Genomic DNA, 27,822 nt, shown 5'->3' with positions numbered 1-27,822 from the left:
CATGAATGTTTACCTCATTGTCATACCATTTGTCAAACCCAAACACTCCTTAAAGTCTGTGGTTTGCTATGTACGTTCGCATCCTAGAAGAAGCATTAGAGGAGCAACTGAGTTAAGATGGTTTGAATCTGACTACCAATCAGTTACCTCAAAGTGATAAAAAACAGCTATATCTTGGAAGGGCTACAGACAGTCCTTTGATATGTCCCTCAGTAAACACAACCAGCCAAATTAAGTACTGCTGCAAGAGTGTGGTCAGTTTTGGTAAAAGTGTTAACTCCTACAGCCTCAGTATTCAGTCTGAAGGCAGCCTGAGGGGGTCAAAAACCAAACAACCCACTCCAAAGGCATAAAGTAGGTCACTATTAAATACCTTTTTGAACTGATGTAACTTACCCTTCTGAAACTGATAAAATTCTGAATTGCTTCAGAGAGCTGTTTCACCTGCTTAATTAAGCTTGTTTTAGCAACTGTGCCTAACCGCTTAGCCCTTCACTCCCCTGCTTTAAGATGCTATTTTGCCATACATATATAATGTGTGCTTATTCATGAATGTAAAGAATTCATACAAAAGAAGAAAGGTAATGTAGTTAGTAAAGGCATGACAAGAATACTTATCTTTTTTTTCCAAACTGGCATTGTAATTACACCATGCATGTGCTCATCTATGAGTTTTCACACCTCAATATCCATAGGGCTGAATCAGCACAAAAAATAAACATTCTTGTTGACAAAAACTGCAGCTGACTTGAAGGGAGTACCTGTGTTCATTTAGATCAAGTGGTAGTTTTGCTGGAAAAAAAATGAATACTCTGTATGAACAGTGATAAATATCCTGTAGCAATTTCCAGACATACCATTGTTTAGGTCTCTGCAAATAACATAATGAACTTTATGTTGCCAAAACTTACTTCTTGTAAAATAGCTCTCATTTTTCCCAAGGATTTCAAGGAACAGAAAAATCTTCAACTGAAAAAAAACCTATATTTAGTCACTACAAGACTAAAAAAGTACTAAACAATGAAGTGTTAAGCAAAATCCTGAAGGCCAAAAGTTGCAAGCCATGAAACTTTAGCACACTGTTATTCAACAAAGCACTCGAGTTTCTCTTTGGGACTTGTGTGTGAACTTAACTGTTAGAACTTACAACTCCTTGCACATAGCAGCAAAAGCTTAAAATAATGTTTTGTCTCACTGCCTAGCAGTGAGATAGAATGCACTGCTATACAAAGGAAACGTGGAATAGCTTGGAAATTGTTTCAGTGAGGATATCAGAGAAGATGTTGAGAAAGAATGGCTGATGAAGAGTTGCCAAGTTGGAATACAAAATAGCTTTTTATATTCCTTAGAAAGGTAACTGCTGCCTAGCGCATTGACCTTGGGCTGGATTCCAGATGTGAAAGGGTTTTGCTATGTCTTCCTCCCAACATAAAGAGAAATGATGGGCACAGAGGTAGCCAGGGAGCTGAGCATGCACACGAAGGCAGCAGCCTTCTTGGCATCAACCATCTTTTGCGAAGAGGAGAAGCCCCTAGCTATACAGGAAGGGCTGCTGGTCCTTGGTATTTAATACACAGGCCAGATGGAACCCAATGATATCCCAAAGCTGCTTTTCTTCCACTATCGGGCACTTGAATTGGCAAGCTGTCTTTTTTACTTGTTGCATTAAAAATAAGCAATCAAACTATCTTATTTTATCAACTTTTCACTGTGATCTTATTCCTCGTGGTCTTCACTGAATCAAACAGGACCTCAATAAGGTGAGTTTTGCTCAGACTAGGAAGAGATTTGTCTGCAAGCTTAGTTTATGATAATTAGGGGAAAAACAAGTTGGACAGCATGCTGAAGAGAAAATCGAGGCCTGGTAATACGTGCAAACAGGGAGAGCTGTTGTTGTTTTTCATCTTCTTAGTGTTTTGTTTTTCAGCAGCAGAAGCTGTTGCGTTTCGCTTCCTCCAAACAGGAACTAATAATGATTGTACCGTTTGGACTAATAAGAAGGGTGTCTCGCTTTTGTCGAAGCATTTTTCTTTCCTGAAAAGGAAGACCCTTTTCTTCTTGCACATAATGAAGTGCTGTAAGTGGAATGCTGCTTGGTGTCTGGGGTGCTCAGTTGCTCCACCTGTTTCTAAGACAGGTAAACAGTATGCTGAAATTGTAAAAATGACTGGTCATTTTACAGTAGAAGTGAAAATCTGACACTGATGTGCAAGCAAGATACACTAAGCTATAAACTAAGTCTGGAATGCTTTTCCCTTGAGTCCTCTCTATCCTGAAAGAAGTGCTATATCAAGGCAATCTCCATTCATGCATGCACCGCCAGACCATCGCAAAGCAGCTGAAGCAAACTGGCAAAACTGCCTTCAGAGGTTGTTGACCACACAGCTGCACAGGACCCTGCAACGCTGTGCTTAAAAAAGCAAATACACTCAAGTCAGCTCACTTGTTATGGGTATTTTCTGCGAACTGTTTATTACTGTGCCATGTCTACTGAGCAGTTTTGCATAATAAACCTCTGAAAACCTAACTCAGCTTCACTGGTGTATAAGAATTAGACATGGCAGACGTGGGTCTATTCAACCACTTCTGAGGATTAGCTTCAAAAATCAAATTAAAATGAAGCAAACCGAAATAGACTACTGTGGTAGTCCCACACCAAGTTGCCACACCCATTCATATTCAGCATCCATCATCTGTGCCTCTTGCATTTTATATTACTAACATGAGGTATCTCTGCAAGTAGCATTACAGTGCATCTACTACATACGGTAAAGGTGAGAAACTTGTTATATATTCAGCACATAAATATATTAAGGTTACAAGGCCTTACGTAAGTATTCCCACTTAAGTAAAAATTCTGCTTTTTTATTCATTTCCAAAAGCTGAGGGGAAACTACCTGATTTTTACCTTAGAGTTTGAGAAAAATGAGATGAAGGTGAGAAGTGCAACGTTCTCCAAGCAGGACTGTGTGCTGTGACTTGCAGAAATGGCCACAGGACTGTTTTTCAAGCTTAACAATCATTATTTTTAGTTCTTCTTCTCAATTGTATTTAAAGGTAAATACTTAAATTGATATATTTAAAAAAACACAATATTGAGCACAATAAAATATTAAAGAAGTATTCTAAAGCACTATATGCAGACCTATTTCGTTTATTATTATTAGTTATCTTGATTAAGATGATAAGAAGATTAACAGAATAGTTCGGGGCTGCATTTCCTGAGTATGCAGAGAGTACAATATATTAAGCAGAAAGTGAAGGATCCTCCTGAACGTGCTGCCTTCTCCGGGTAAACTACCACCCTACGTAGCAAAAAACCCAACAGCAGCGCTACAACGAATGCAGTGATAGGTCGGTGCCCCTCAGCCCGGCCCTTTGTTCCGGGGCCGCCGCTCCTCCGCGAGACCCCCCCTTCCTCGTCAGCGCTGCGCTGCCCGTTGCCGCACCCGGCCGGGCGGGCAGCAGCACCGGGAGCAGACGATAGGGCTGCGTTATTTTACGTTTCTGTACGCGCCGAAGCGAGCACGGGCAGAGCTCATTTCCGCGGCAGCGCAAGGACACAGGGCCGGTGAGGTGCGAAGCGGCCTCACGCGGAAGGATACTGCCGTGTCACCGCAGCGATGTAGGCCCAACCGCCGCCATTTTGTGCGCGCACAGCTACGCCGGGCAGGGCGGCGGTCCGCCGTCAGTACCGGGGGGGGGCGGGGAGCGGCACCGCAGAGGCGCCGCTCGGCAGGGAGGGCCCAAACCACCCTCTCCCTTCCTCTGCGTCGGCGCGGCTCGCGCCCAACTCTCGCGAGACCCTCCCACCCCGCTGCGGGGGCGGAGCCACAATGCCCCCTGACGCCGCTTTCCCGCCCCTCCGTGTGCAGCCCCTGGGGTGTGGCTGGCGTCAGGCACGCTCCGCCCCCTTCTCTCCCCCCCCCCCGGGTTCGGGCCCGGCCGGCGACGGCGGCGCTGCAAGCTGCTCTCCTCTCTTCTCTCGTCTTTGTCGGGTGGCGCCTCGCGGTTCCCCCTTCCTCCTGCTGCTCCTCCCGGCGGTGACGGGAAGCGGCGGGCGCAGCGCTCCCCGAGCCGCACTGCCCGCTGTCCGCAGGGCTCTGCCGCCCGCCGCTCTCCACTCCGCTCGGGCGCCCCCCTCGGCTGCTTCCGCAGGAAGGAGCGGCGCTGCTGCCCCCTCCCCCTCCCCGCCTTCCTTCTCCTCCTCCTCCTCGCGCCCTCCTCCCGGCCCCCCCGCAGCGCGAGCGGAGCGCGGAGTCACCGCGGCGCACAGACGGCCCCGGCGGCGGCGGCACTCGCACACAATGGCGCTGAAACGCATCAACAAGGTGAGCGGCCCGCGCCCCGCCCTCGCTTCTCGCCGTTTTTTTCGGTTTGTTTTTTTTTTTTTTTTTTTTTTTTTTTGTCGTTTCATCATGGAGGCGCTGCGCCACACCGCCCGCCGAGAGCGGCCCGGCCGCGCTGTCCTCGCCCCGACGGGCCCGGGCCGCTGCCGCACCCCGCCGGCCGGAGGCGGCCCCGCGGACGGCCCCACCGGTCGCGCTAGGCCCCGCCGAGCCCTCGCCCGCTCCGGCCGCGGCGGATGGGGCTTCTCGGGCGCTCTGGGCCCTCCCCGCTGCGCCGAGCGGTCCTCCCGGCCTCTCCGCGGCGTGCGGCGCCTTTCCCGCATTGTAAGATGGCGGCGGCTCGGCGGCTCCGGGCCCTTTCCGGGATCCCGCCGCCCGCGGGAACGCGGCGCGCACACTCCGCGCTCCCCGGGGCCGGGCTCGGCCCCGCCGCCCCGCACGGCCCCACCGGCGGCGGAAGCGCCGCGCCGAGGCCGCGCGTTGCACAATCGGGGCCGGGTGGAGCAACTTCACAGCTAAGTCGGAAAAAATGCCGGGGTGATGATAGTGTAAACCGTTCCCGGCGAAGGAAGGAGGCTGCCGGCTCGGGGCTCGCGGGCGGCTGGCGGGGCAGCTCTGCCCCCAGGCCGCCGGCCGGCTCTCCTCGGCAGGATGGGGGCTTTGGTGCCGCCGGAGCGGGGAGCGCTGTCTCGGCCGTTGCAGCCAAGATGGCAGAACGGCTGCGGCCGGGCCGGGGCCGCGGGGTGTGCCGCCTCTGAGCCGGGCCGTGCGCGGGGTCGGGGTGCTGCCTGGTCGGAACGAGCTTGGGTATGGTTCGTTAGTGGGAGGATGGCCCCCGAGCGTTGTAAATCGGCTCCTGGTTCGTTTTAGTCTCACGGATGTCTTCAAGTTGCCGCGCTCTCCCGAGGGTTTCAAAACAATTTCTTTAGAATCTGCCGTCAGAAGTTGTTTCCCCGTATTAGCGGTGATATCACTCGAGTTGTGCACAGCTAGGAGCCTCCCTGGGTGCTTTGTCATCAGCTCGTGCTTATGAAACGTGCTCTGGCGCTGGAGGTAAGAGTTTCCTGTTAAAACGAAGGGATGATGGTTACGTAGGGGGGCCGTTTGCCTCCCTCTGCATCGAAATCTGGTGGTCAAAACCTTAAAACGCTTCAGCATAACTTGTGAATGAGAAAGTCCTTTCTGGCTGTGTGCTCTGGGCCTGCTGCGTGTGGTTCCTGGGCCCGCGTTCGTCCTGCTTCCCCCAGTGCTGGGGTGTAGGGTCAAAGGGTTGGTGCAGAGTTTTTGGTGTGGGCTTGGTATTTGTTTTGAAGGTGCTATTTTTAGTCCATTTCATCACAGGGTGCTACAGGATAGGCTTCCAAATTCACGTGGGGTTTATGGTTTCAATTTTGTTTTTCCCGACCTGGAACATCAAAATGGTGATGTGTGGCAGACTGAAAGCATTGCTTGCAAGCTGCTTTCTTTCAAAGTGTGGTTTCCAATAAAAATATTTACTGAGATTGAGGCTGGGATCCAGAAATAGGAGAAATAATTTTATAATGAAGTTGTTTTTAATTTAGGTTTTAATCTTACCAGCCAGTAAAGCCAAGGAATGGCACTCTGTTGCTGGTGATCTGGGATCCCCTGTAAGGTCACAGATCAGACCTTGAAACTCTGCTTCCTTGTAGTAGGCAGTTGGCACCACGTCAGAGCAGGCTAAAGAGAGACCAGGACCTCAGAACATTGTAATCACGCACGGCTGATTGAGGCTGACTCGTGGCATTACCTGTCAGGGCGAGAACTTGTCATCTGCAGCAGATGACGTCCCAGACGCACTGGGAAAGGTACTTTTAGGCTCTTTGATTCCATCTTTATGGACCTGTGTTCTGAGTAAAATAAAATTCTTTATTACACTTCATAAATCAGAGTCTCAGATTGTGTTGGAGCATGTGAATGCAACCTGAAGCATGCTACACGTTCACAATACAGCCGCCCCTCCTTCTCATGTAACTCACAGACTGCTTTTTGGCTCGGACACGGAAGCACCCGGAATTGGTATGTTGGGTCCCTACTTCTGGAACGTGCTGTTAGCGCTCTCCCCGCTGAAGGAATCTTCAGGTACACAGCCAGTCCCAGGAAGATGACGTTATGCTGGATCTCATCCTCAAGTCTTTGCCATCTGCCCTGAGAGTGGCCTGCATTCAACTGGCAGACCTCTGATTTATTGGCACGGTGTGTTTTACAGAAGAGTGGCAGCTGTTTTATTATACCAGTGAAGTGCTTTTGCTATGGAATAATGGGAAACTATGTCTTAATTTTAACGGCTTCCTTTCGTGAGAATGAATTTTTTTTTCCCCTCAAATAAGCATAATGGCAATGAAACAAATGAAGCTTGTATGTAAATGCCTGCTGCGTGTCTGCTTCACGCTCTTGGAAGCCTTGAGTGGTGACTGCTAAACGTGTGTCCCGTAATTGCTGCAGCGTTGACACTTCCGGCTCCGATGTGTTACATCGCTGGAGCAGGGAAACTTTTATTACTCTGGAATGTGGAGTTGGGAATGTATAAAACAGGTAAAACTTGCGGAGATGATGTAATTGGTACGTATCCCTTCTGTCAGTGCTATAAACACGCATGGAATGAAGTGATATAAAAGGCCTAAATGTAGAGCAAACACAGGAGATGGAGATGTTTATATGAAATGTCTCTTCTGTGAAATCCTTGACAAAGCGTGTGCCGGCTGTGTTTTGTGTCCATTTGATTAAACGCAGTACAAGCCATCATCTTTGTGTTGGGGGTAATTTACTGGAAAAACTTTAGGGGAGTTGGCATCTTGGAAGCTAAAGGCTGAACGTGGCAAAACCATTTATCTGTGCTTAAGTACGAATAGAGGGCTTCCGCTGGCAGTGGCAGACTGGAGGCTGAAAAACAGTTTTCCTCGAGGTTACAGCCTCCAGCACTGTTCCTAGATGTGTATTTAATTGTAGCTTTACTCCCCCCCACCACCCTCTTCCAAATGCTCAGAGTAAGAGATGCTGCTAGCCCTGGAGACGATAATATTTTTAAGAGATGGGATGCGGTGTGCGGGGATGAAGGCAGTGCGACAGATCTGAGTCAGTTTAACCAAAGGTGTAGCTTTTGTAAAGGTGATCCGGGTAAAAGGTTATAAAACCTACTTGATAAGTTTCTTTGTAACCATTTTCTTTTTAACATGGGACAAAAATATAAGAACTTAACTAGAAAAGCTAGCTGTTGGAATGAAGTTTTCTTCTCCGAATAAAAGCTGTATTACTTGCATGCTACATTGCTTGTAGCAATGTACATAATATTATTATTTATTATATTATTATTACAGTATACATTACTTGTAGCTGCATTGCTACATTTGGGAGGTAGTTTTAGACTTTGTTTGCTGGGCTCATTCAAAATTATTAAATATCTTGAAGTTATTTATCTTATGCTTTGAATGAATGCCTGGAAATAAGTTTGGATTTATATGGTTGGGGCTCAGAAAATTAAGGTTAACTAGCTAACGAAGCACAGTTGGTGAAAGATCAGTTAAAATGCTTTAACCTTTGTGAATGCACTGAATGCGTTGCATTACCTTTTGATACTTATTTCACTGTAACTGTTTTGAGTATGCCTGGATAGGCCAAGTTTTGTCTTAAGTAGATAACACCATGTGGCTTCACCACTTTGTGGTTAGAAAGGTCATCTGGGATTGGGGGTTTTCAAATCACGAGGTTCTACTGTGTAGTGTTTGGGCAGAACTAGTGTGGAACAACTTTGGTTTTTTGTGTGCTTGTTTGTTTTAAACTAGAATAAAATTATTTAGCATCAGCTGAAAGCTGTCATCGGTTAAATTTTGCTTAGGATTTAGATTATCGGAGTAGTCAGAAATTACATTTGTACTACAAAATGAATATTATTAAAATGTAAATAGTACTTCTTAAGTGGGTAGATTTGCTACCCGTGTTCAAGTCCAGTGCTTACTGTGAAGGTCCTACTTTAGGAACTGGTTGTTCTTGATGAGAGTGGAAAATGAAAGATTCCTTAACTAGGAAGTTTAAGCTGCAGGAATGTAAAGATTTCTCCACATTAACTGGGCACTGTGCTTGTGAAATGGGTTCCCAGTCAGCACAGGTCTTTAAATGTCTGCGCTGGGATGGGCGGAGGAAGGGGCTGTAATCTCACTTAAGTAATTTACAGAACTTTGGAGATCAATATTCCATTAGATAGTACTTGCATACCTTACAAACAGACTCTACTGTGCTGAAGGGTTTGGGTGGGATAATGCACTGGGTAAAAGGTTGTCTGGCCAGCATTTTCTTTACGATCATTCCAGCTTCTAAAGATTTGTTTTTTGAAAGCAAGCCAGTGCATTTGATATTATTCCCTATGCCAGTATCTCTTCTGCAAGAGAGCTGCTGTAGAATTTTGTGAAATGAGCTCTTTCCAGCTGCCTGCAGTCAGTAAGCAGAGCTGTAGCAGCAATGCCCTTCTTTGCACTGTTACGAGAATGGGTAACCAAAGGGGAGGAAGGCTGCAAACAGCTGTAACAGCAGCTGCAGAAAGTGCAGCAGTGAATCGCCTCCTGCCCAAGGCATCTCTGTTCCCCCCCTGCCCCAGCACCTCAGCAGCCTGGCAGCAGCCCCTGCGCCTGCTGGGCTGGGCTGAGGAGGAAAGGAGGGAGCAGAGGTTCTGCACTCAGCTGGAGCCATGGTGACAGCTGGTAAGGGGGAGTGAAAAGGGGTGGAGCCTGTGTGCAGTTCAGATTAGGGTCTCGATGCGCCATCTCGGATAAATCTTTCCGTTGCAGATATGAAGGTTTTGCTACTTTAACTGTCTGCCCTGTGTTCTGCTGTAGGTCCCTCCCTCCCTCCCTCCCCTGTGTGTCAGAGTTGGCAGATGGGAGTGTGTGGTCTGCACTCTGCTGTTAAGTCTATCTCAGCATAGGCTGACTTTTGGTGGTTCAGGCTAACGTGCTGTAGCTTACATTGAAATGTTCATAGAATCATAGAATGGCCTGGGTTGAGAAGGACCTCAAAGATCATTGAGTTTCAACCCTCCTGCTGAGTGCACGGTCCCCAGCCACTCGAGAAATGTTTGAGTTCTAGGTGTGCATTTTCTCCTGTGACAGAGGTGATGTAGTCACCTGCCTGTGTAATATGCAGAAAAAACTAAACTAGCTGGGGTAAGAAGTGAGAGCTGCTGTGATAATGTGTATATGTTTGCAGACAGCAGCACGTTCTTAAACATAATTCCTGTTAAAGCCAACTTGACAGAAGCAGAGTATTGAGCTATATTGAACTGCACAAGATGGATAGTTTTGTGAACTTCTTGAGCCTGCATTTAATACCTCAAGCTCTAAATTGGAAGTATTGGAGGTGTTTTTTGTTATTTGGTTTTTTGGGTTTTTTAGAAAATCTTTAGTGTGTTTTTCATGGGATGCTGATCCGTTACATGAAATGTGATAGGTTGTACCGGGCAAGCCATGCAAAAAGTTAGTTAAAATTACGTTCACGAGTTTAAGTTGGCATCTGTGCCTTTCTCAACCCTTTGTGAAACACTTCAGGACAAGGTTTATTACTGAAAAGTGAGCCACACAGAGCACTGCAGGATTCCAGATGGAAAGCTGAAGGGAAAGAAGACTTTTTTATTATTACTATAGTTTTAAACATTATTGAGAGCCTTCTCATCAATAGTAAGTTTCGATATTAAAATTTGGTGTGAAGGAAGCCTTTGTTCTGACCCTCATCCCTTTGAGAGACATGATATATTACACTTCTTCAAGGTCTGCTGCAGTTTTTCCTAATACAGTTGGTTACTTTTTGTTCTAGTTTTGAGAAAGGGAGGATTTCAGTCTGCTTTGCAAATGCTCTGACCCAGTGGAAGAGTGATGAAACAGAAGTTTAATCCTTTCCCGAGCATCTGGACACCAGAGCTGCAGCAGAACTGGGGGTGGGTACTGGCACACTGTAGGTCAGCTGGGCGGAGGGGGCATGAAAGCTGTGCTGTGTGCTGCGCTCAGCTGGTTTTATGGGGAGCTTCCTCTGGGCCCTGCAGCTGGGCTGGCCAGGTGCTCAGCACTTGTCCTCTGCCAGAAGCAGCTTTGGGTTCCTGGTAAATAGTCTGCTCTAAGGTAATATTTCCCAACCTTTGCTTGCCTGTCCAAGTAATAATGCCAGCCAGTACTGTAAATCAGATGACTGCAAACTTGGTTTCTCCTGTTAGACTTGGGTTTACTGTGTTCTTTCATTGAACAGTGTAGAACCTCCTGAATGATGATTTTCCAGATGAGCGGTGCCCCCCGTTCTGTTGCTGCAGTTCAGGGTGGTGGCTGCAGTGTCTTCATAAATACACTTACAATCACTGTTGTGTTTTTTTGTTTGTTTGTTTCTGTCTTCTCCTAAAAAGCCTTCTGGACGTCAGTATTCTCTAGATAGCTGAGACAAGTGTCAGAGCATCTGAAGTTTGCCTCAGAAACTACCTGGGAATGCGTTTACGTCATTGGCTCAGTATGAGCAGACTGTAGTTGTATAGACAGTCCTTAGTTCTGCCTCCCTGCCACTCGCTGTTCTGATCAGAGACCCACTGTGGTTGTACACAACAGCATAAGATGGTAGCAGAATTGTACAGCTGTAAATAAGGTGGTGGAAGAATTACCTCCACGATGACGCACTGTCACGTTCATGAAATATCCCTATAATTGTATGCATCTATCATAAGCTTTTGTGTGCATCTGGGAATTAATGCAAAATGAGGAACAGTCAAAATCAAAAGAACTTTGTTAAAGGAGAGTTGATTTTCATTTAGTTTAAATATTTAAATTTTAGAATAGTATTTCAGACTACATCTAAACGGTGAATGAACTGCACTCCTTGTCATTACAGAGGTGGCATTGTTCATCACAATATTAATTTAATGACTTTCTGTCATGCAGTTCTTTTCCATGCGTTTCCTTGAGAACAAGGAGAGTTCTTGCATCTTTAATTAAGTGGAGACATAGAGGTTAAACACACAATTAAGGCCACTTGTAATTTCTGTAAAAGCCTGCCCCATTCATGACCATTCCCAAGGTTGTTATTTGATGCAGCCTGGCAAACGCTGTTGTGTGGATCCCAAATAGCTGTGCCTTCTGGTGGAGGCCTCGAACGCTGGGCAACAAGATGGTGGGAGGCCCTCACCTCAAAGCCCAGCATCCACCTGGGATGTGTTGGTGTGAAATTGTCTGTCGCCATCCCAAAATCTCGTTGTTGAGTGGTGGCAGTCAGACGAGAGTGCCACACTTTGAATGTGATTTTTTTTTCCAAGTGCACCATTTTGAGTTTATTTGCTGAATTTAATGCACTCCTTCCTTCCCCAATTGTCCTGTTCCGTTTAGTTAGGCGTAGCTCACTTCTCCCCTTGTGGCTGGCTTTCACTGCTGACCTTTGTCTGGGAGCGCTGCCCTATTGTCCTGGGTCACAAAACAGGTGGTAGGTATGGTTTTCAGAGGACAAATTTGTAAATAAAAAGCACAAGTTTCAGGGTTCTGGCACAAGAGAGCTTGGGAAAGAGGGAGGTAGAACACTCAGTTATCACTGAATGAAGAGGTAGTTAACAGGTACTTTGCACTTATCCTTCAGAATATTTTAGTCAGTGTGCACAATCTGTGTTCTATGCTGGGAGCATGTGTTTTAGTAGCACTGTTATTTTCAAGGAGTGGTAGCTGTTACATGTCAGAATTCATGTGGCTACAGAAGTCAGCTTTTCTAAATCTTTGGTAAGATTGTTCTGTGGATTTTGGTTACTTTGGAGTGAAAAAAGCATACCTTTGAGTCCAAAGCACAACAGGTGAGTTCCTGACACCTTTTTTGAAGTTTGTTCTGAACGCCTTTAGTGAGTGACCTTCTTTTCCTGTCAGATCTGCCAGTTTGCAGAGGTGCTCTCTGGGAAAGTTTGGAGCACAATAGCGCCACTTCAGCTGCAGTAACAGTGAAATTTGCTGGAAGCCATTACCTACATTGTACACCTTCCAAACTTGAGAGCTGGTGAGAAGAGCTGTAGACAATAGCCTCATTCACCACTGTCTCAGGTAGTGGACGGTGAGTTCTTGAAAGAGATAGCTTGTAGACATCGGTGTGGTTGGTATCACAGTCCAAGCACACAAAGTGACTTTATTAGACTTGCACAGCAGTCTGGCACTTCCTTCTTTGAGTCCTAGGTTTAAGAATTGGCTATTTCAGTGTCTTATTTTTTAATACATCATTGTGATATTGTTGTTATACATTGTACGAGCAATGTGCAGCAGGTAAGCTGAAAGCTTTAATACTAAAGACTACAGAACGGACAGGCCTGAAAAGTAGAACATGCAAAATGATAATGATGGGGATTATCACCACTGTTATGTTCCTGGTCATGGTGCCTGGCATTTCTTAAGAAGTACTCTGCTCTTTGGCCCGCGTTGTTTTCTGTAAACATCAGCCTACACCTTTATTATGCGCTATTATTATACATATATTTTTAATCCTTAGTTTTAAGTGCTAGCCAAAAGGCCAGCTTGTTTAAAACTGGTAATTTTCTGCTGGTTACGCTTGTGATGTGTATTGTACCAGTGTGTTCCTATTCTGCTTAAAAATCCACGTTTTTCAAACTGTTAATTTCTGCTTCCAGGGATAATTAATTTTCATGCTGGAATGAATGTTGTGGATGCAGGTGTGTGGGATAAAGCAGTAGTTCTTTGCTGGCTGACACTTCTTAATCTTCAAACAGGCTTAAATGTTCTTCCCCTCCGTTTATAGCTGCTTCCAATCCTTTCTTTTTTAAGCTGTTTTCAGCAGTGAGCTAATGACTAAAGACTAATAGAGTGATGAATTTTTGGATGCTTAGTGTTTGAACTGTTGACACAGACTGTGTTAGACAAACACCCTGATTAAGAAATGCTGCTTTTTGTTTGGCTTAAGTGATGTTTTTGTTTGCTTGTTGTTGTTGTTTTTAAATTTCTGATCTAACTGAATGTTACCTTTCCCTCCCTCTAATGCAATACAAGTTAGCATCAGAAAACTTAAAGCAAATCATCCCTATTCTTTCCTGACAAGACCAGAAAGCTGCTAGTTTATGATTTCAACGAGTAATTGTGTTACCAACCAGTATTAAATTTAACTGTATATTTATGGCTGTGAAGATGAGTGGTGTTTTGTCACTCTGTGTTTAAGTCAGCTGCTACCATCATTAAAAATAAAGCTGACTGTTTCCAGCTTAAACTAGAAAAATGCACCAGTGGAGCCACAGGGAGTGTGAGTTCTGAGAAGTGGGAAGCAAAGGGGCTGGCAGTGACTGCTCAGCTTGGTTGCATATGGGAAGGCAGCTTGCTTATGCATCAAGCCATCATTTGCTGCTGGATTTGCTGAGGCTTGAACATGTTTGTGAGACGAGCAGCTGGTTGCCTAAAGTATTTACCTTCACGGTCTTGCTTGTGCGTTTGGGTGAGGCATCCTTGGTCATTCTTTGAACATTCTTTGAATTTTCTTCACCGTTTAAATGATTGCTGTAATGTTTTTTTTAAGCAACTGGTGGTGTGAGGCTTCTTCAGAGCTTTTCAGTCAATTTGTTTTTGAAAAGGGGCATTTCTGTCATTTATAATATCACCAGGGATCATAGTCCTGCATTCACAGTCACATGCCAGTGTTTTAGATCACCAGTAGAAGTGAATGCCATGTTTTCTACGTTAGTTACGATTATTTTTATGCAAAACAAGCAGCTGCTTAGTGTTTTACGTATTTTGGCATTAAAATACTGGTTTATTTTTTGGCTAATTTCACTGAACTTATATAGAGAGGGGTGTGTGAGAATTTTCCAGTAAAACTACATTTACTACAGCCTTAATCTGAAACTGGCAGTAAACCATGGCATGTAGTGTGGAAGCGGGTCTGTCTGTTGATGTTGTCATACTTCCGTTTTTCCGTAAGTTTTCCAAAACTGGTGCAAAACTGTACCTATATATCATCCTGTACACGCTACCACTGTCCTCTGGCATGGGTGCTCACTCCTTAAATAGTGCTTAAACCTGCAAAATGCTGCGTGACTAATCTTCCCTGGGGAGGAGCGGGAGCTATCACAACGTTATATTTGGAAACTGGGGCAGCAGTGGTGATACGCTGGAGCTACACCGGAAACCTGTGGCAGAGCCAGAGACTACTAGTCATGGCTGTAATTCAAGACTCATCCTTTCCAAGTGGGTGTGCAGTGCACCCCTGAATCAGCCTCTGTGCAAGTGTTTCCATGTAAAGCCTTGGGAATTGGCTTCTTGGGAAAATACCTATTTTTTTTCCTAAGCCACCTGGAAAATGAAAAATAGGACATCTGGCTCTGGGAAAGTGTGGGTTCTGCTTCGGGTGTTTTTAAAACAGTTTGAGATGTAACTTGGTGTATGCCTTAACAAAGGGGAGCGCCGCTGAAACTGGGTGTAAGCAAAAAGCTGCAAAGCTGTAGATTGGCAGTGCAGCAGAAGGAATGTGGACGTCATAAAGCCCTCGTGCTTAGAGCAGCACTGGGGAATGCTTCTAGTGTTTTATAAAGTATTAAACACCACTTTGAAGGGTGAAACTTGATGTGGTCATATTGTCTTAGTGAGAAGCAGGTGAAAGCTGGGGAACAATTTGGAGCTTTTATCAGTCCCTGGCAATTACCACCCTTAGTTCTGCTTTTGGAAATACTGTCAGATGAAGCACTTGCCTGTTGCGGAATTGTTGGTCTCGTCGGCTGAGCTAAGGAGGAAGGTCAGCATTGGGTCTGCTGCTGGGTTGCTGGGAAGGAGGCTCCTCCCTTTCCTGAACAAATGCGCTCGTGTCACAGCTGTATGTCTGTGCCTGCCTAGTTTCTAGTTCTTCCAGTTCGCCCCTTGCATTCAGCAGAGCTGTAGCTTTTGGAAACAGGCATCTCTGAAAGTTATGGAGAGAACTTTCTGCTCCGTTTTCAGAAGAAGCCCTCCCTCCTTTTGTGTAGCTGTGAGGTGTCACACGCTACCAACAAGGCAAATATCGGCCTGGTGTTACTGGGAGCAGGAAGAGCTGGCTGCTGTTCCTTGTGTCTGCCTTGGTTCTTCCCCAGCACGTACACTGCTGAAACAAACAGCTTCGCTCCCAATTTTATTCTTATGACTGTGGTACCTAAGGGTTCATGGAGAGAATGCAAGAATGAGTGCTACCTCTCTTGTATTTCTGACTTCAGTCAGTAAAATCACTTGTTCTGTGGTGGAAATACTGAGTAGTGTATCGTGTTCCTAGCCTTATCTCTACTTTGAATTGCTTTGTTTAGCACAGTTAGGGTTTTTTTTGTACTTTAGTGTTTTGGGCCAGACAAAACTTGAGACCTTTAGTTTATGAAAATTACTGCTTGCCTGTTCCCCAGACTCGTTTCTGTAGTTAAAAGGGCTAACTCTCTATGGACCTGTATTTTGAGTCTTGGATTACTGGAGCATGAAAACTCATGTGTTTCAGTTTGTAAATTATTCTTAAAATTACTGAAGTCTTTTTTTTTTTTTTGCACAAAGTTTTCACTGATGCGTCTTAAATACTTTTCTTACATTTGCAGTCCTACTTGCTTGCTTTTCCTACTGGAATTATTGATAAAATGTATTTGTCAACTGTTTTTTAACCAAAATACTGTTTTCTTGTTTCTCTGAAGGCAGTAGTACTTTTAAAGAGCTCTCTAGGCTGTTGTACGTACCTCTGACTTTCCAAATATAGACTGGTCTTTCCTTGCCCTTCTTGTCTTCATGCTGCTCATTTTCGTAATGTCTATAAACTTTGTGAAGAGCCATTCCATAGTTCTTCGTCCCCATAATAGTTTTCCAGAAAAGGGTGGTCTTCCCAGATTAAATCAAATAATGTAATAACAACATAAGTACATTAAAATCTAAGAATAGTCTTTCTGCATCTTCCATTGCTACAATTTGTTTTAAGGTACAAAGCGGGGGAATTTTTTCCCGGATATCATAAACAATTGACTGATGATTCTTGTAATTGGAAGGGCATTTAGATGGAAGTCAGCCTACTGAACTGGACTGCCTTTATTTGCTAAGTGTATGTTGAGGGGGAACCTGAGTTGTTTTTTTTTTAAAACTTTCAATATGAAAGTTTTTACATTTCTTCTTTGTCTTTACATAGATGATCTGAATCTAACTTAGCATATCCATGGAACAACAAATGGTCCTGAGAAGAGGTATTTCACTGCAGAAATAATAATGTTCCAGGGACCCCCCAGCAGTAATAGGGGAGTGCTGTGTGATAGAGGAGTGTGCTGTAAAGGGGTTCCCTGTGCTCCAAAGAGAGCTGCTGTCCACCCTTGCAAGTAACTGGACTGGATGATCCTGTAGGTCTTTTCCAACCTAGCTAATTCTAACAGCAGTGCTGAAATGGATGGTAACACTCATTTCACTGTGCCGTTGCTTATGAAAACTGATGCAATTCCAATTTTCTGTACAGTCACATTCCAGCGCAAAATTCAAATCAGGTTAGTTGGAAAGTGATGAAAATCAACATGTATAGGGAGGGGAAATGCTGGTCTCAGGTGTTTTTAGAGCCTATGGGCTTCTACATGTTGGAGTAGTGTTTTCCTCTCTTCCTGTGTTTACGAGAACAAGGTATTGAAATTGAAAGTAATTTATTTTTCTACTCATTTTGTGTTGGCTTACATTTACTGAATTTTCATCAAATGTAGAATTTGTCAAATCTAAAAGATAGACATCAGGCTTTTCCCAGGCAGAGCTGGTTGCTGTCTGGTCCAAATCTGCGTGTTTTCAACATAACAGGTATGCCTGGGTTTCTTAAAAGTCTGAGAATGTAATGGAAACTTCTTGTTTTAATGGCTTGTGTGGACCTGTAGTAAAATAACTTGGGTGCGACTGCTAATATCTGGGAGAAGGACAGAAGGTTTTCCCCTTTCTTGTGACTTGACAAGTGCAGATTTAGACAAGTTCCCAAAGCCATTTTTAGGTTCAAAAAAACAGCAGGAAAGAGGGAAGGTATCTGCTATGTTCTCTAACTGAAAGCCAGCATTTTGTTAGAAAATACACCATCCAATCAAGTAACCTACAGAGTGTTTAAATGAATCCAGAGTTTCTGAGATTTATCACCACAATCTTGATACTAGACAAGGAATCCTCCATTCTTAAGTTTCTGTTTTCGTTCCCTGTGAAACAAGGGAGCAGGGGAACTGGCTTCTGCATCTTATTCGGAATTTTAAAGGCAGAATTGTCATAAATATACAGTTTAAAATAAAAAGTACAGATACTTTGCCTGGTTCCAATATTTGTCAACATCTTTAATGTTCTTGTCTGCTTTATCTTATGAAAAATGTATTCCTGCGGGAGGCAGTGGGGGGAAAAAAAGCAACTGGTTGTTCTGAATTTTAGTATCGAATCGTATACACATAGTGCTTCCTGTGTCATGAAAACTAACCATAGCTTTCTCATTTCCAGCTTAAGGCTTCTCTGGTTAAGACTTTGACCTTGAAAATAATGATCAGAAACTGGTTAGACTTTGGGTTTAACTTCAGACTCGGTGACCTGTTCGCTTTGTCCCTTTTCCAGTTGAGGTGTCTTAACAGGAATAAAAAGTATTGGTATTTACTTGGAAAAGTGTAGTTATCGTAATTGTTGACCTTTATGTCCAGTATAGCCAGTTGTCTTTTACAAAGATGTTTCTGATCTGTTGATTCGAGTAGTTGTTACTGCACATTCTTCTGTATTTGTTCATGGAAAAACTTTGAGAGATTTTTGCTGGATATGAATTGAAAATGACTGTTGAATTCATTAGCGTTCCTCCTCTGAACAGATCTTTTTTTTTTTTGTTTCTTCCAAAGGAACTTAGTGACTTAGCTCGCGATCCTCCAGCACAGTGTTCAGCAGGTCCCGTTGGAGATGACAGTAAGTAATCTTACGTTTTATGTTTTGTCTACTAACACAAAGCATACCATGCCTAGATAATAATGCGGAGTTTTTCTTTTGTAGTGTTTCATTGGCAAGCCACAATTATGGGACCTGTAAGTATGCTAATTCTTGTGATGTAATATTAAGCTAGTAGTTTCTATTCAGGAAGAACCTGTGGTTTTTTCCTGTTTTGCTTTTCTTTCTTTTTTAACTCCCATTATCAGGCAGTAGCTCTAGAGGTATTCCTTACAGTAACAGAAAATGAAAGAGGAAAAAAAAAATTAGTCTGAACACAATTTTGTTGCTGGGATATTTATATCAGGACTCATTTGGGCTGAAATAATTTCTAGAACAATGTAAGCTGTTACCACCTTACTTCTAGCATTTAACTGTTTCTACACTTTGAATTATGACTGAGGAGAATCCGGTGTGTAAAATGTACAGTACACAACTGAAACTTGAGTATTCATATTTCCTTGTTAAAGAAGGCAAGTACTTGCACTAACTAAAACCATAACATGTGAGCACTTGACATCTGCAGTTCTCAGGGCTAATTATCTATATTTAGAGAACTTTTTATAACTTGAGACCAATATCAGATGCCAGTAGACCCAGATCCCCAAATTTATGGTTCTGGTGAGGCTCAGAGTAGGAGTTAAGTGTTGATAATGCTGGATTGTCCTACTCTGTATAGCTACAAGCACGTTTTAAGTAGATCACCACTGAAAGTTTGCATATCAAAGGTTGATTTCATTGGAAAAACGTCTTCTCGTTCCTGAATCTCTGGTCGTCATTGCTTGTAACTAGGTCCCTCAAAAAGATAAAATCATTTGAAATACAAGACATGTTCTGTACTGTACTGAGTTTGATTTTATGTACCTAGTGTCCGCATGGTCATAAGGTATTAAACATCAGTTGAATTTTAAAATGGCATTATTATTTTTAGCTTCTGGTTTAACAGTGTACAGCTCCTTTCTTTTCCTGTATGGTTTCTGTGGTGTCGATCAAAAAGATCTGTATGCCTGCTTCAAAATTGGCCTGGCAGTGTGGTATTAGTAGCTCTAGTGCACCTCTGGTGCTGCTTAGTGCCTTTAATAAAAGACAAGGGCAGTACCAATCATCTGGGATTTCTGCTCTGCTATAGGGTATTACACAGGCTGTGATTTTCTTAATAAGATGTAAGAGCACTTGTATTAGTTTGTCAGCTTCAGTTTCAGCATTTTCTGGGAGGAGTTTGCTCCTGCAATTGCTAAAATGTGAAATAAAAGGGTTGTTTCTCAAGGCCTTGTATAGTACCCTTGACCACATACAAGAGGTTACATCTATTGCTAGGTTTTTGGTAGGATATTGTGTAAGATATGACCTATGTGTTTTCAGTTTCGAGTCCCTTGTGTTGTGTTGTGGAATTTCATTTGCTGCTGTTTAGCTGAGAGAGACGTGGTGTCTTCCTTACGTCAGTGTGAAATGTTCTTACAGTGAACATAAAGATTCAGTTAACAAGTAATTCAGAAATGTACTCTGTGTCCCACATTCATTTTCGATAGCCATGAACCTGGAGTTATGTTGCTGTTTTCAATTTAAACAGAAAAATTGTTATCTTCACCTTGGAAATTTAATTGTAGTTTCAAAGAAAAACTTCTTGCAACATCTTTCTTCTTGTAACTAGTAACTTACGCAATCAATATTTAGTCACTCCTTTTATCCTCTGCTTCCTGTCAGTTTTTTCCAAAAACTGAATTGTTAATAGTTAAGGCCTAAATTAATTATTCCTACTATTGTTGCCTTGTTGCAGGGGTAATGTGCAGTACTCTCCCAATTCCTGATAATGCTGAACTTCTTTTACAGAAAAGAGGAAGAATTCACTTTAATCTTGATGAGTTTTTTTATTGTCCCCAACCCCAAGGAACAAGGAGTTAGCTATGTATTGTTAGTTTTTTTGGAGTACTAAGCAGCACCTAAGGCTAAAGGTAGAACTTATGGGAGGCCCTTGGCTGTAGTAAAATAGGGTGGTTATAACAAATACACTCCAAACACTATTCATTTTTGCATTTGTTAGACAGTACTTGCACTCTGTTACCATTGAATTGGCCATCTCAGGGAGACTGAGATGCTTTGGTCAAATTGTTCTGATTGGATTGGCAGAGTTTTCTTTGAAGCATCAGCTCAGAGAGGTCCATCTGGAGAGAGAGACGTCTGTTCAGTATCACATACCTAAGGAAGTAGTAACTGAATGTTAACTTAAGTCTGTTACACTGGTGTAATAGTCAGTTCAGCCATTTAAACAAGATTCTTTATGTATTTTAAAACATCTTGGAATTTGTCCGAAGGATGATAATAGGAGAATTATTTGTTTACTTTGGCAGAATGACAGTCCATATCAGGGTGGTGTATTCTTCTTGACAATTCACTTTCCTACAGACTACCCTTTCAAGCCACCTAAGGTAAGTATTGCTTTCTCATCTGTGATGTTAGCTGTCTTTAAGGAACCAACTAGAGGACAGAAAATGCCGGCATCTGTGTTCTAATGTTGTCAAGGACTTGCTTTTTCATGCATTCTTACAGTGTTTTAAATACCTAGGTCCCTCTTTATAAGAAAAATAGGTATGTTGGCATACATTTTTAGGAGCAAATTCATGAGTTCTGAATGTCTTGGATTAGTGTTTAGTTATATTTTTGTTTTTCGTGATTGTTAGGAGAACTTACTAGCTTTGTGTTAAAACAGAATTCTTGCTCAGGGGGCTGTCAGAGTCTTACAGTATAGCTGTTAGGAATATTCTACAAAAACATGACTCTTGGTGAGTGTTTGAAGTCAGTGATGATTGTATCTCTTAGAATTTGGCAGTAGTTATGAAATAATAATAGCTGGTAAAACTACAGAAAAGCATGTCTGCCAATTTTCTTTCAATATGAAAGTGCATGCTGGAAATAACCATAACATTTGGAATTCTTCAGCTTTGTGACGGTGCTGTTGCTGTGGTTCAAACACTTCAGCTGAGCATCTTCATTGTCATGCTGGCACCCGTGATTAAAGCACAGCCTACCATTTGCCTTCTCTCTGAAGCACAATGATATTTGGATATTGAGAGTACTTTCCATGAATCTGTGATAGGGTTTAACTGCTTAATTCTTTTCTTTTGCAGGAAATTGAGTTAACTCTCAGCTTGACTGAGAACAGAAGGTGATATTGTTGTCATAAACCAAACCAAACTCTTAGTATCTTTTTTTTGTTGTTGTTGCAGGTTGCATTTACAACAAGAATCTATCATCCAAATATTAACAGTAATGGCAGCATTTGTCTTGATATTCTAAGATCACAGTGGTCTCCTGCTTTAACTATTTCTAAAGGTAACTTTTGTGAAGGAGAGATGTTCCCATCTGGTCTTGAATACTTTGCTTTTAGCTTTAATTCTCTTGAGTTCCTGCCCATCTCTTGAGTTTTTCTTCAATCCAGCCTGTGTTTTTGCCAATTTAATAATGATATCTTAAGGCATTTGTAAATGAAGTTTTGTTTTTTCAAATACCTGCTTCTAACTGGTTGTTTGAAGGCCTTATCTGCCTGCTTATTTGCTGCAGTATTCTTAGCAGAGCGTAATAGCTTAGTCCCAGAGTAAGCTACTAGCAGTTGGATTGAGGAAGGATTGCAGTGGTATATTCCAACTTAAAGTGGAGACAGTGCTTGTTTCCTACTCTCCATGTAAAAATACATACTTACATATCAGTTTAAAGATGGTTTTCATTTTTAGTATTGTAATCATGGTTTGTTTCTTTTTTTTTTGTTGAGTCTGTCTAGGATTGCATGCTGCATTATGTTGTCACATCTCTGAAGTTAGCAAAAGTGATTGTTCATAAATGTTGCTTTCAGCTGCTGTGTGCTGGCATTGCATGAACTTCACAAACTAAACGTTGTGGTTATACTTCAGGATACGTTGATGTTATGCTGTAGTAGAAGCTTTGCCTTTTTCATTTTAATATACTAAATAACACTGAATACTCAAATGTTTTCACGATGATCAAATTCTTTTTTGCCTCAAAGGTACTGGTCACTGTAGCTTCAAAAGATCCATCAAAGTGCTCCTTTGTTCATAAAACTTGTAATTCCTGCTTGTGCAAGGAGTAGGTTTGTGATCTGGATGTGGATGCCCTACTTCTTAATGTTGTCACTATTGTTTTTCTTTCCAAATTGCTGTGAGAGTAGAGGATGCAGACTACATCAGTGTTACTTATTTATAACCTACATGTAGCTTTATCAATGCAGAATGGGGTATATTGTCTTAAATAGTACAGAGAAAAAAATCAACCTGATCAAAAGTAAATGAATAAGGCCTAGTTTTAGTAATTAAAACATGGAATGTACTTGTCATCAGAATACATAATAACATGCTTTAAATTGACTGTTGCCTTTCATCACAGTGCAGGGGATAAACAACAGTGCTGTTCTTATGTATGCTAACTGAAAGATATAAGAATTGGTAAAATATATATATATCTATTTCTTATGAACTTTTAAGTGATTCATATCTTGTGTGTATTTATTTAGAGTGGGCTACAAATTTATTCTGGCCATATGTCAGGGGAAAAGTTTGGGTTCTCTGGTGTCCTGACATGCTAATGCAAAGAACTGTACTTGAAGATGATTGCTCCTGTTTTGCGATTGATACTTATGTTTTTTTACAGTTCTCTTATCCATTTGTTCACTGTTATGTGATCCAAATCCAGATGACCCTCTAGTGCCAGAGATTGCACGTATCTATAAAACAGACAGAGACAAGTAAGTACGGAATTGCGTAAGAGAAATATTCTAACAGACTTGATTAAGAGTGCTTTCTCAAACAGCAGATGTACTGAGTGAGCCTTTAGTAGGAAATCTGGAATGAAGAGAACTGTGTGTCAAAGTAATATCTATTCTTGATAGTAAGTAATTTAAACAATGGGGCTTAGTATCTTTGAAGTTAAGAGAGAAGGAAGCTGCTTTTTCTTGCAAGTATGGCAACATTTGGAAGTACACGTTGCCATTTATTGGCTTACTATGGTAAATAGGATAGATATTCAGATGGAGGAAAAGATAGCTTTGTTATTATGGTGCTATTTTTAGTAGCAACTTGGTCTTTAATTTGAAAGTTTCCCCTTGAAAAAAGCTTCGTAATTTTTTCCTATCTGTGTTGAAATAACTGTTTTTATTCCTTACATGTTTTAAACTTTTTCCACAGATAGAATGACATAAAGTAGCCTTCGTTTGTTTTATATAAATATATTAATGCTAAATATACTTGTCCAATTAGGTACAATAGGTTAGCAAGAGAGTGGACAGAGAAATACGCTATGCTGTAGGGTAAGAATGTCTGCACATTACGGTGCATTTAACAAAATGGAAACTTGTCAGCACTTGAGTGCTGCATGCTTTAAGGCACTGGATTAACTAACAGATAATGGATGGACCAGTTACTGAACTTGAATATTTAACAGCTTGATCTGTGGTTAGTGTGAAATGTATTGGCCAGTCACTATTTCTCACAGATACTGCTCTTGCATGGCAAAAACAACAACAACAAAAAAGTATGAAATAATTACCATGTTTGAGCCAGCTTGTCAACTTGTTCTGTCAAGTATTTACCCAGATTTTGCCAGAATTTCATTAAAAGTGGTGCCCTGGAAGCAGTACAATGTAATCAGACCTCATACATAGGTATGCAAGAATTTGGACAATCCAAATTTCAACTTGTATTATTCACCAGTGTTTGTCTTTTATATATTGCAGACTAGGAAAATGTATGGGGATTATGTTCTGCTTGTATAGTTGAAAATTAACTTCTTACTGACAAGCATGGAGTTAAGTATAAACTAATTGTCAGCTCAATTCCTGTGGAGGGAGTATACTTAGATAATATTATCCTTTCTAAAAATTATTTCAGCAGTATATTAATGTGGAAAGAAAATACAAAGTATGAAGAGAATTTACTATTATTTTACTGTAAAACAAGAAATTTGACAAATTCTAAATGCAATGATATTATTAACCAAGTAATCTTTACTTATGGCATGTAATCCCCTGTAATCTTTATCTAAGAACAATATTTAAACAAAACACTCCCTCTGCCCCTCCTACTCCAAGTGGTCTATGTGCCTTCCACTTGAGTAGTTATTCGCGCCTTCCACTTGAGTAGTTATTCTCAGCAGACCTCTATCAAATATGCTTGACTTGATTTTGAACTGTTTCATGTAAATTTAAGAACATCATGGTTAGTCTAGGGAGGGATTTGAGTTTTTTCACTTTATGTTATTAAAAACAGAGGCTTTTCTTGATGTGAAGAGAATCAGGAGGTGGGGTTAAAGTCATACTTCATCATTAACAGTTTAGGGAATTGTTTTCATGCTGGCAGTAACTCAGTTCTGTTGTTCTTTGCAGGTACAACAGAATATCTCGGGAATGGACTCAGAAGTATGCCATGTGATGCTACCTTAAAGTCAGAATAACCTGCATTATAGCTGGAATAAACTTTAAATTACTGTTCCTTTTTTGATTTTCTTATCCGGCTGCTCCCCTATCAGACCTCATCTTTTTTATTTTTTTGTTTACCTCCTTCCATTCATGCACATGCTCATCTGAGAAGGCTTTAGTTCTTCCAGCTTTGGACAATAACTGCTTTTAGAATCTGTAAAGTAGTTACACAAGAACAATTGCCCAAGATTCAGAATTTTTTTTTTAATGGAGCATGTGTATTATGTGGCCAATGTCTTCATTCTAACTTGGTTATGAGATTAAAAAAATACATTCCTCATTGCTCTAACAGATACTGAAGATACCACCTGGAAGGGGTGAGAGGAGATGGATGTTCAGTTTTCTCCCATCAAAGAAGTAACATTGCTGTAGCAACATCCATCTTGTTACAAACCTTCTAGTGTTAGAGAACTGAGGTTTTATTATATACATTTGCTCATAACTGATGTGTGTGGAGAATTGGTACTGAATCTATAGCATCAGCAGAACAGAAAATGTGATGTATCTTATGCATGTCAATAAAGGAATGACCAGTTCTTGTTTTACAGAGAATGGAAATTGGAAGTCAAACATCCCTTGTATTCCAAAATAGGGTCTAAGAACATTTTTGTAATTCATTTAAATTTTGTTAGGAGGCTTGGAGCTATTAGTTAATCTGTCTTCCAAAACACTGTTTAATATAGCACTGAATAAATGATGCAAGTTGTAAATGGATGAGTGATCAACTAATAGCTCTACTAGTAATTGATTTATTTTCTTCAATAAAGTTGCATAAACCAATGAGTTAGCTGCCTGGATTAATCAATATGGGAAACAAAATCTTTTGTAAAAGCAAAGCTGGTTTTTGTATATACTGTTGGGATTTGCCTCATTGTTTAACATCAAATAATGATGTGAAGTTCAATAGAGTGAATCTTTTGCCATTTTCAGTTATAATGCTCAGTCTGTTGCAGGTTGACACATTGTTCGGCCTGATGTATGCAGAATTAATAAGCTAACATAGTAGTGTAGCCTTAGTAGTGTGCTACACGTGGTGCTGGGAGCCCAGCGTTCAAGGATGGACTTGGGACCCAGCAGATCTGAAGTGGTGTATTGTGGAGATGCTTCCTGATGCACCTGTGTTTGCTGACTGAGAACCTTTTTCTTCACCTTGTACGCTTGATAGCTGAAAGATCTTAATATGGGAGTAATCATGAGGCAAAAATATAAAATAAAGTACTGTTTTGATGTGGGAATTGTCATGAGGCTGTGTTGAAGTGAATTTACTATGTGGGATGTTCGTTACCATTGAAAAGGACTTGTTCAGCCATGCTGCCATTTACATTAATGACTATTTTAATGCAACAGACACTTTCCTCATGTCAGGTGACTAAACGTGAATAAAGACTCATTGCTATTGGATTTTTGTTCTACAAGAAACATTGTCTTGTGCCATTAGTTTATCTTTGCAGCAACAAGGGCATTATTAAGCATCCGGCTCTCCTGTTTCCTGCCCTCTTCTTTCATATTTTTCCTTGTTTGGTTTTTTTTGTCTCCATTCTTAACATCCATAGCTTCATTTTCTCTAGTCTTGTACTATCAGTTTATTGTGCATCTGTGACTTCGCACTGGCACCACTTTTGCACAGCTTATAGTTATGTACATTCTGATTCCTTGTCCCCACATGGATGTGGAAAGCTAGATGTAAAATAAATGTTAAACCTTAATTTTTATATAAAAAGAAACTGAGTATGTAGTTTGGACATGATTTGTTCTGGTTTTAAAATATGAAAGTGAACTTTTTTTTAAAGTTGGCTTGAAATTAAGAAAGCCAGGCTGTCTTTAACAGTGCATGCCTCACTGAAATGACATGTTTATAGGTTTGTTTGTGAAGCTGCAATTTGTGTAGTATTTCTGCCTCGCTAACCAAAGGTTTTGACTTGTGCCAGTTTTCTGGAATTGAGTATACTTGAAATGCAGCTGCCAATAGCATTGCAATCAAGGTAAAAGCCTGTATCTGTAATCTGGCAAGTATGTTGCTCTTACCTTTGTGGTAACTGTGTTAATATAATGCTTATTACTTTGTCTTGGAGCCATGGCCACTGAAATCACCATTGTGGTCAACTAGAAAGATGTGAGATCTGTAAGGCACCGAAACTTGTAAAACTCAAGGAGGTGTGGATGAGTGAGGGTCAGGAAAGAAGATAGGAAAATGTTGTGTGGAAGGTGGAAATCTTGCCTGGACTTCTGTGTATTTCTCATGTACTTCCTGATGGTAGGTACTTTGTGATCATTTTCAGTAAGTGGAAAGCATGTATTTTGATGAGAGAATGATTGGTGAATTGTAGATGTTACACATGTGTGCCAGAGATCATGCTCTTATGTTTACAAGATGGGAAATAGCAAGTGTTCTATCCTCAAAACAGTCTTGGGTAGTGTGCAGGCTTCCCCTGAAGTTATACTGGGGCTCAGTCTTGAAGGCGGGAGGTGTTGAGGAGAGAAACTGGCTAGCATGAGCCCAGAAGGAAGTGAAAGAATTCAAGAACTTATGCAAAAACAAAAAGGTTAATTAGTGATTACCTCAATATGTAAGTCTACCTAGCACAAGTCTAGAAGGTCTCAGTTGTAGTGAAACATGGGGGAAGAAAAGTATGATTTGAACTTGTGAAAACTGAAGGTTTTGGAAAGCACTGAAGTTGAGTTGTCATGCCCAGCTCTTTATTAAATACTTTAGGATTTCAAATTATAATAATAGCTTCAGAACTCAGGAGTCAACTCCATCCTAAAACTACTGAATTGAATAAAATCTCATTTTGTAAGTGGCTTTTATTTGACAGTGTTTATAGAAAATAAAGACATTATAAGCATAGTATTTCTGAAATAAAAGTCTGTTTTTACACAGACCACAAGAGTACAGTCTGATTACTGTGGAGGGATGGAACTGCAGTCTGGCAATTGATTAAAAAACAACTGGTTAATCTAAGTGTAAAATGTACCAGTCTTGTTAGATTTGATAACTGCTTAGGTAAAGAAGAATTAGCATTAATTAAAAGGTCTTGATCATTTAAACATTTTCAGCCAGAAATGTGCTAAATAAATAACTTTT

General features: G+C 41.6%; 1 protein-coding gene and 1 long non-coding RNA gene across 3 annotated transcripts; both read left to right on the top strand.

Annotated features, from left to right (window-relative positions):
* On the top strand, positions 3,833–26,138 carry UBE2D3 (ubiquitin conjugating enzyme E2 D3). Of its 2 annotated transcripts, none has more exons than XM_021396066.1 (7): positions 3,833–4,331; positions 18,175–18,238; positions 18,323–18,354; positions 20,605–20,682; positions 21,481–21,586; positions 22,916–23,009; positions 24,645–26,138. In XM_021396066.1, the coding sequence occupies exons 1-7, from the start codon at positions 3,837–3,839 to the stop codon at positions 24,688–24,690; spliced, it is 915 nt and encodes a 304-aa protein (XP_021251741.1). In that variant the 5' UTR covers positions 3,833–3,836; the 3' UTR covers positions 24,691–26,138. The 2 variants fall into 2 exon arrangements, with proteins under 2 accessions (XP_021251741.1, XP_021251742.1); XM_021396067.1 differs by lacking the exon at positions 3,833–4,331 and adding an exon at positions 5,364–5,402.
* On the top strand, positions 5,409–7,110 carry LOC110398435. Its single transcript, XR_002438380.1, has 2 exons — positions 5,409–6,175; positions 6,258–7,110. It is a non-coding gene; the product is annotated as an uncharacterized LOC110398435 (long non-coding RNA).

Source organism: Numida meleagris, chromosome 4, assembly GCF_002078875.1.
Source record: "Numida meleagris isolate 19003 breed g44 Domestic line chromosome 4, NumMel1.0, whole genome shotgun sequence".
Classification (NCBI taxonomy): domain Eukaryota; kingdom Metazoa; phylum Chordata; class Aves; order Galliformes; family Numididae; genus Numida; species Numida meleagris.
Note: the sequence above shows the minus strand (reverse complement) of the source record. Positions and strands in the feature narration are given on the sequence as shown.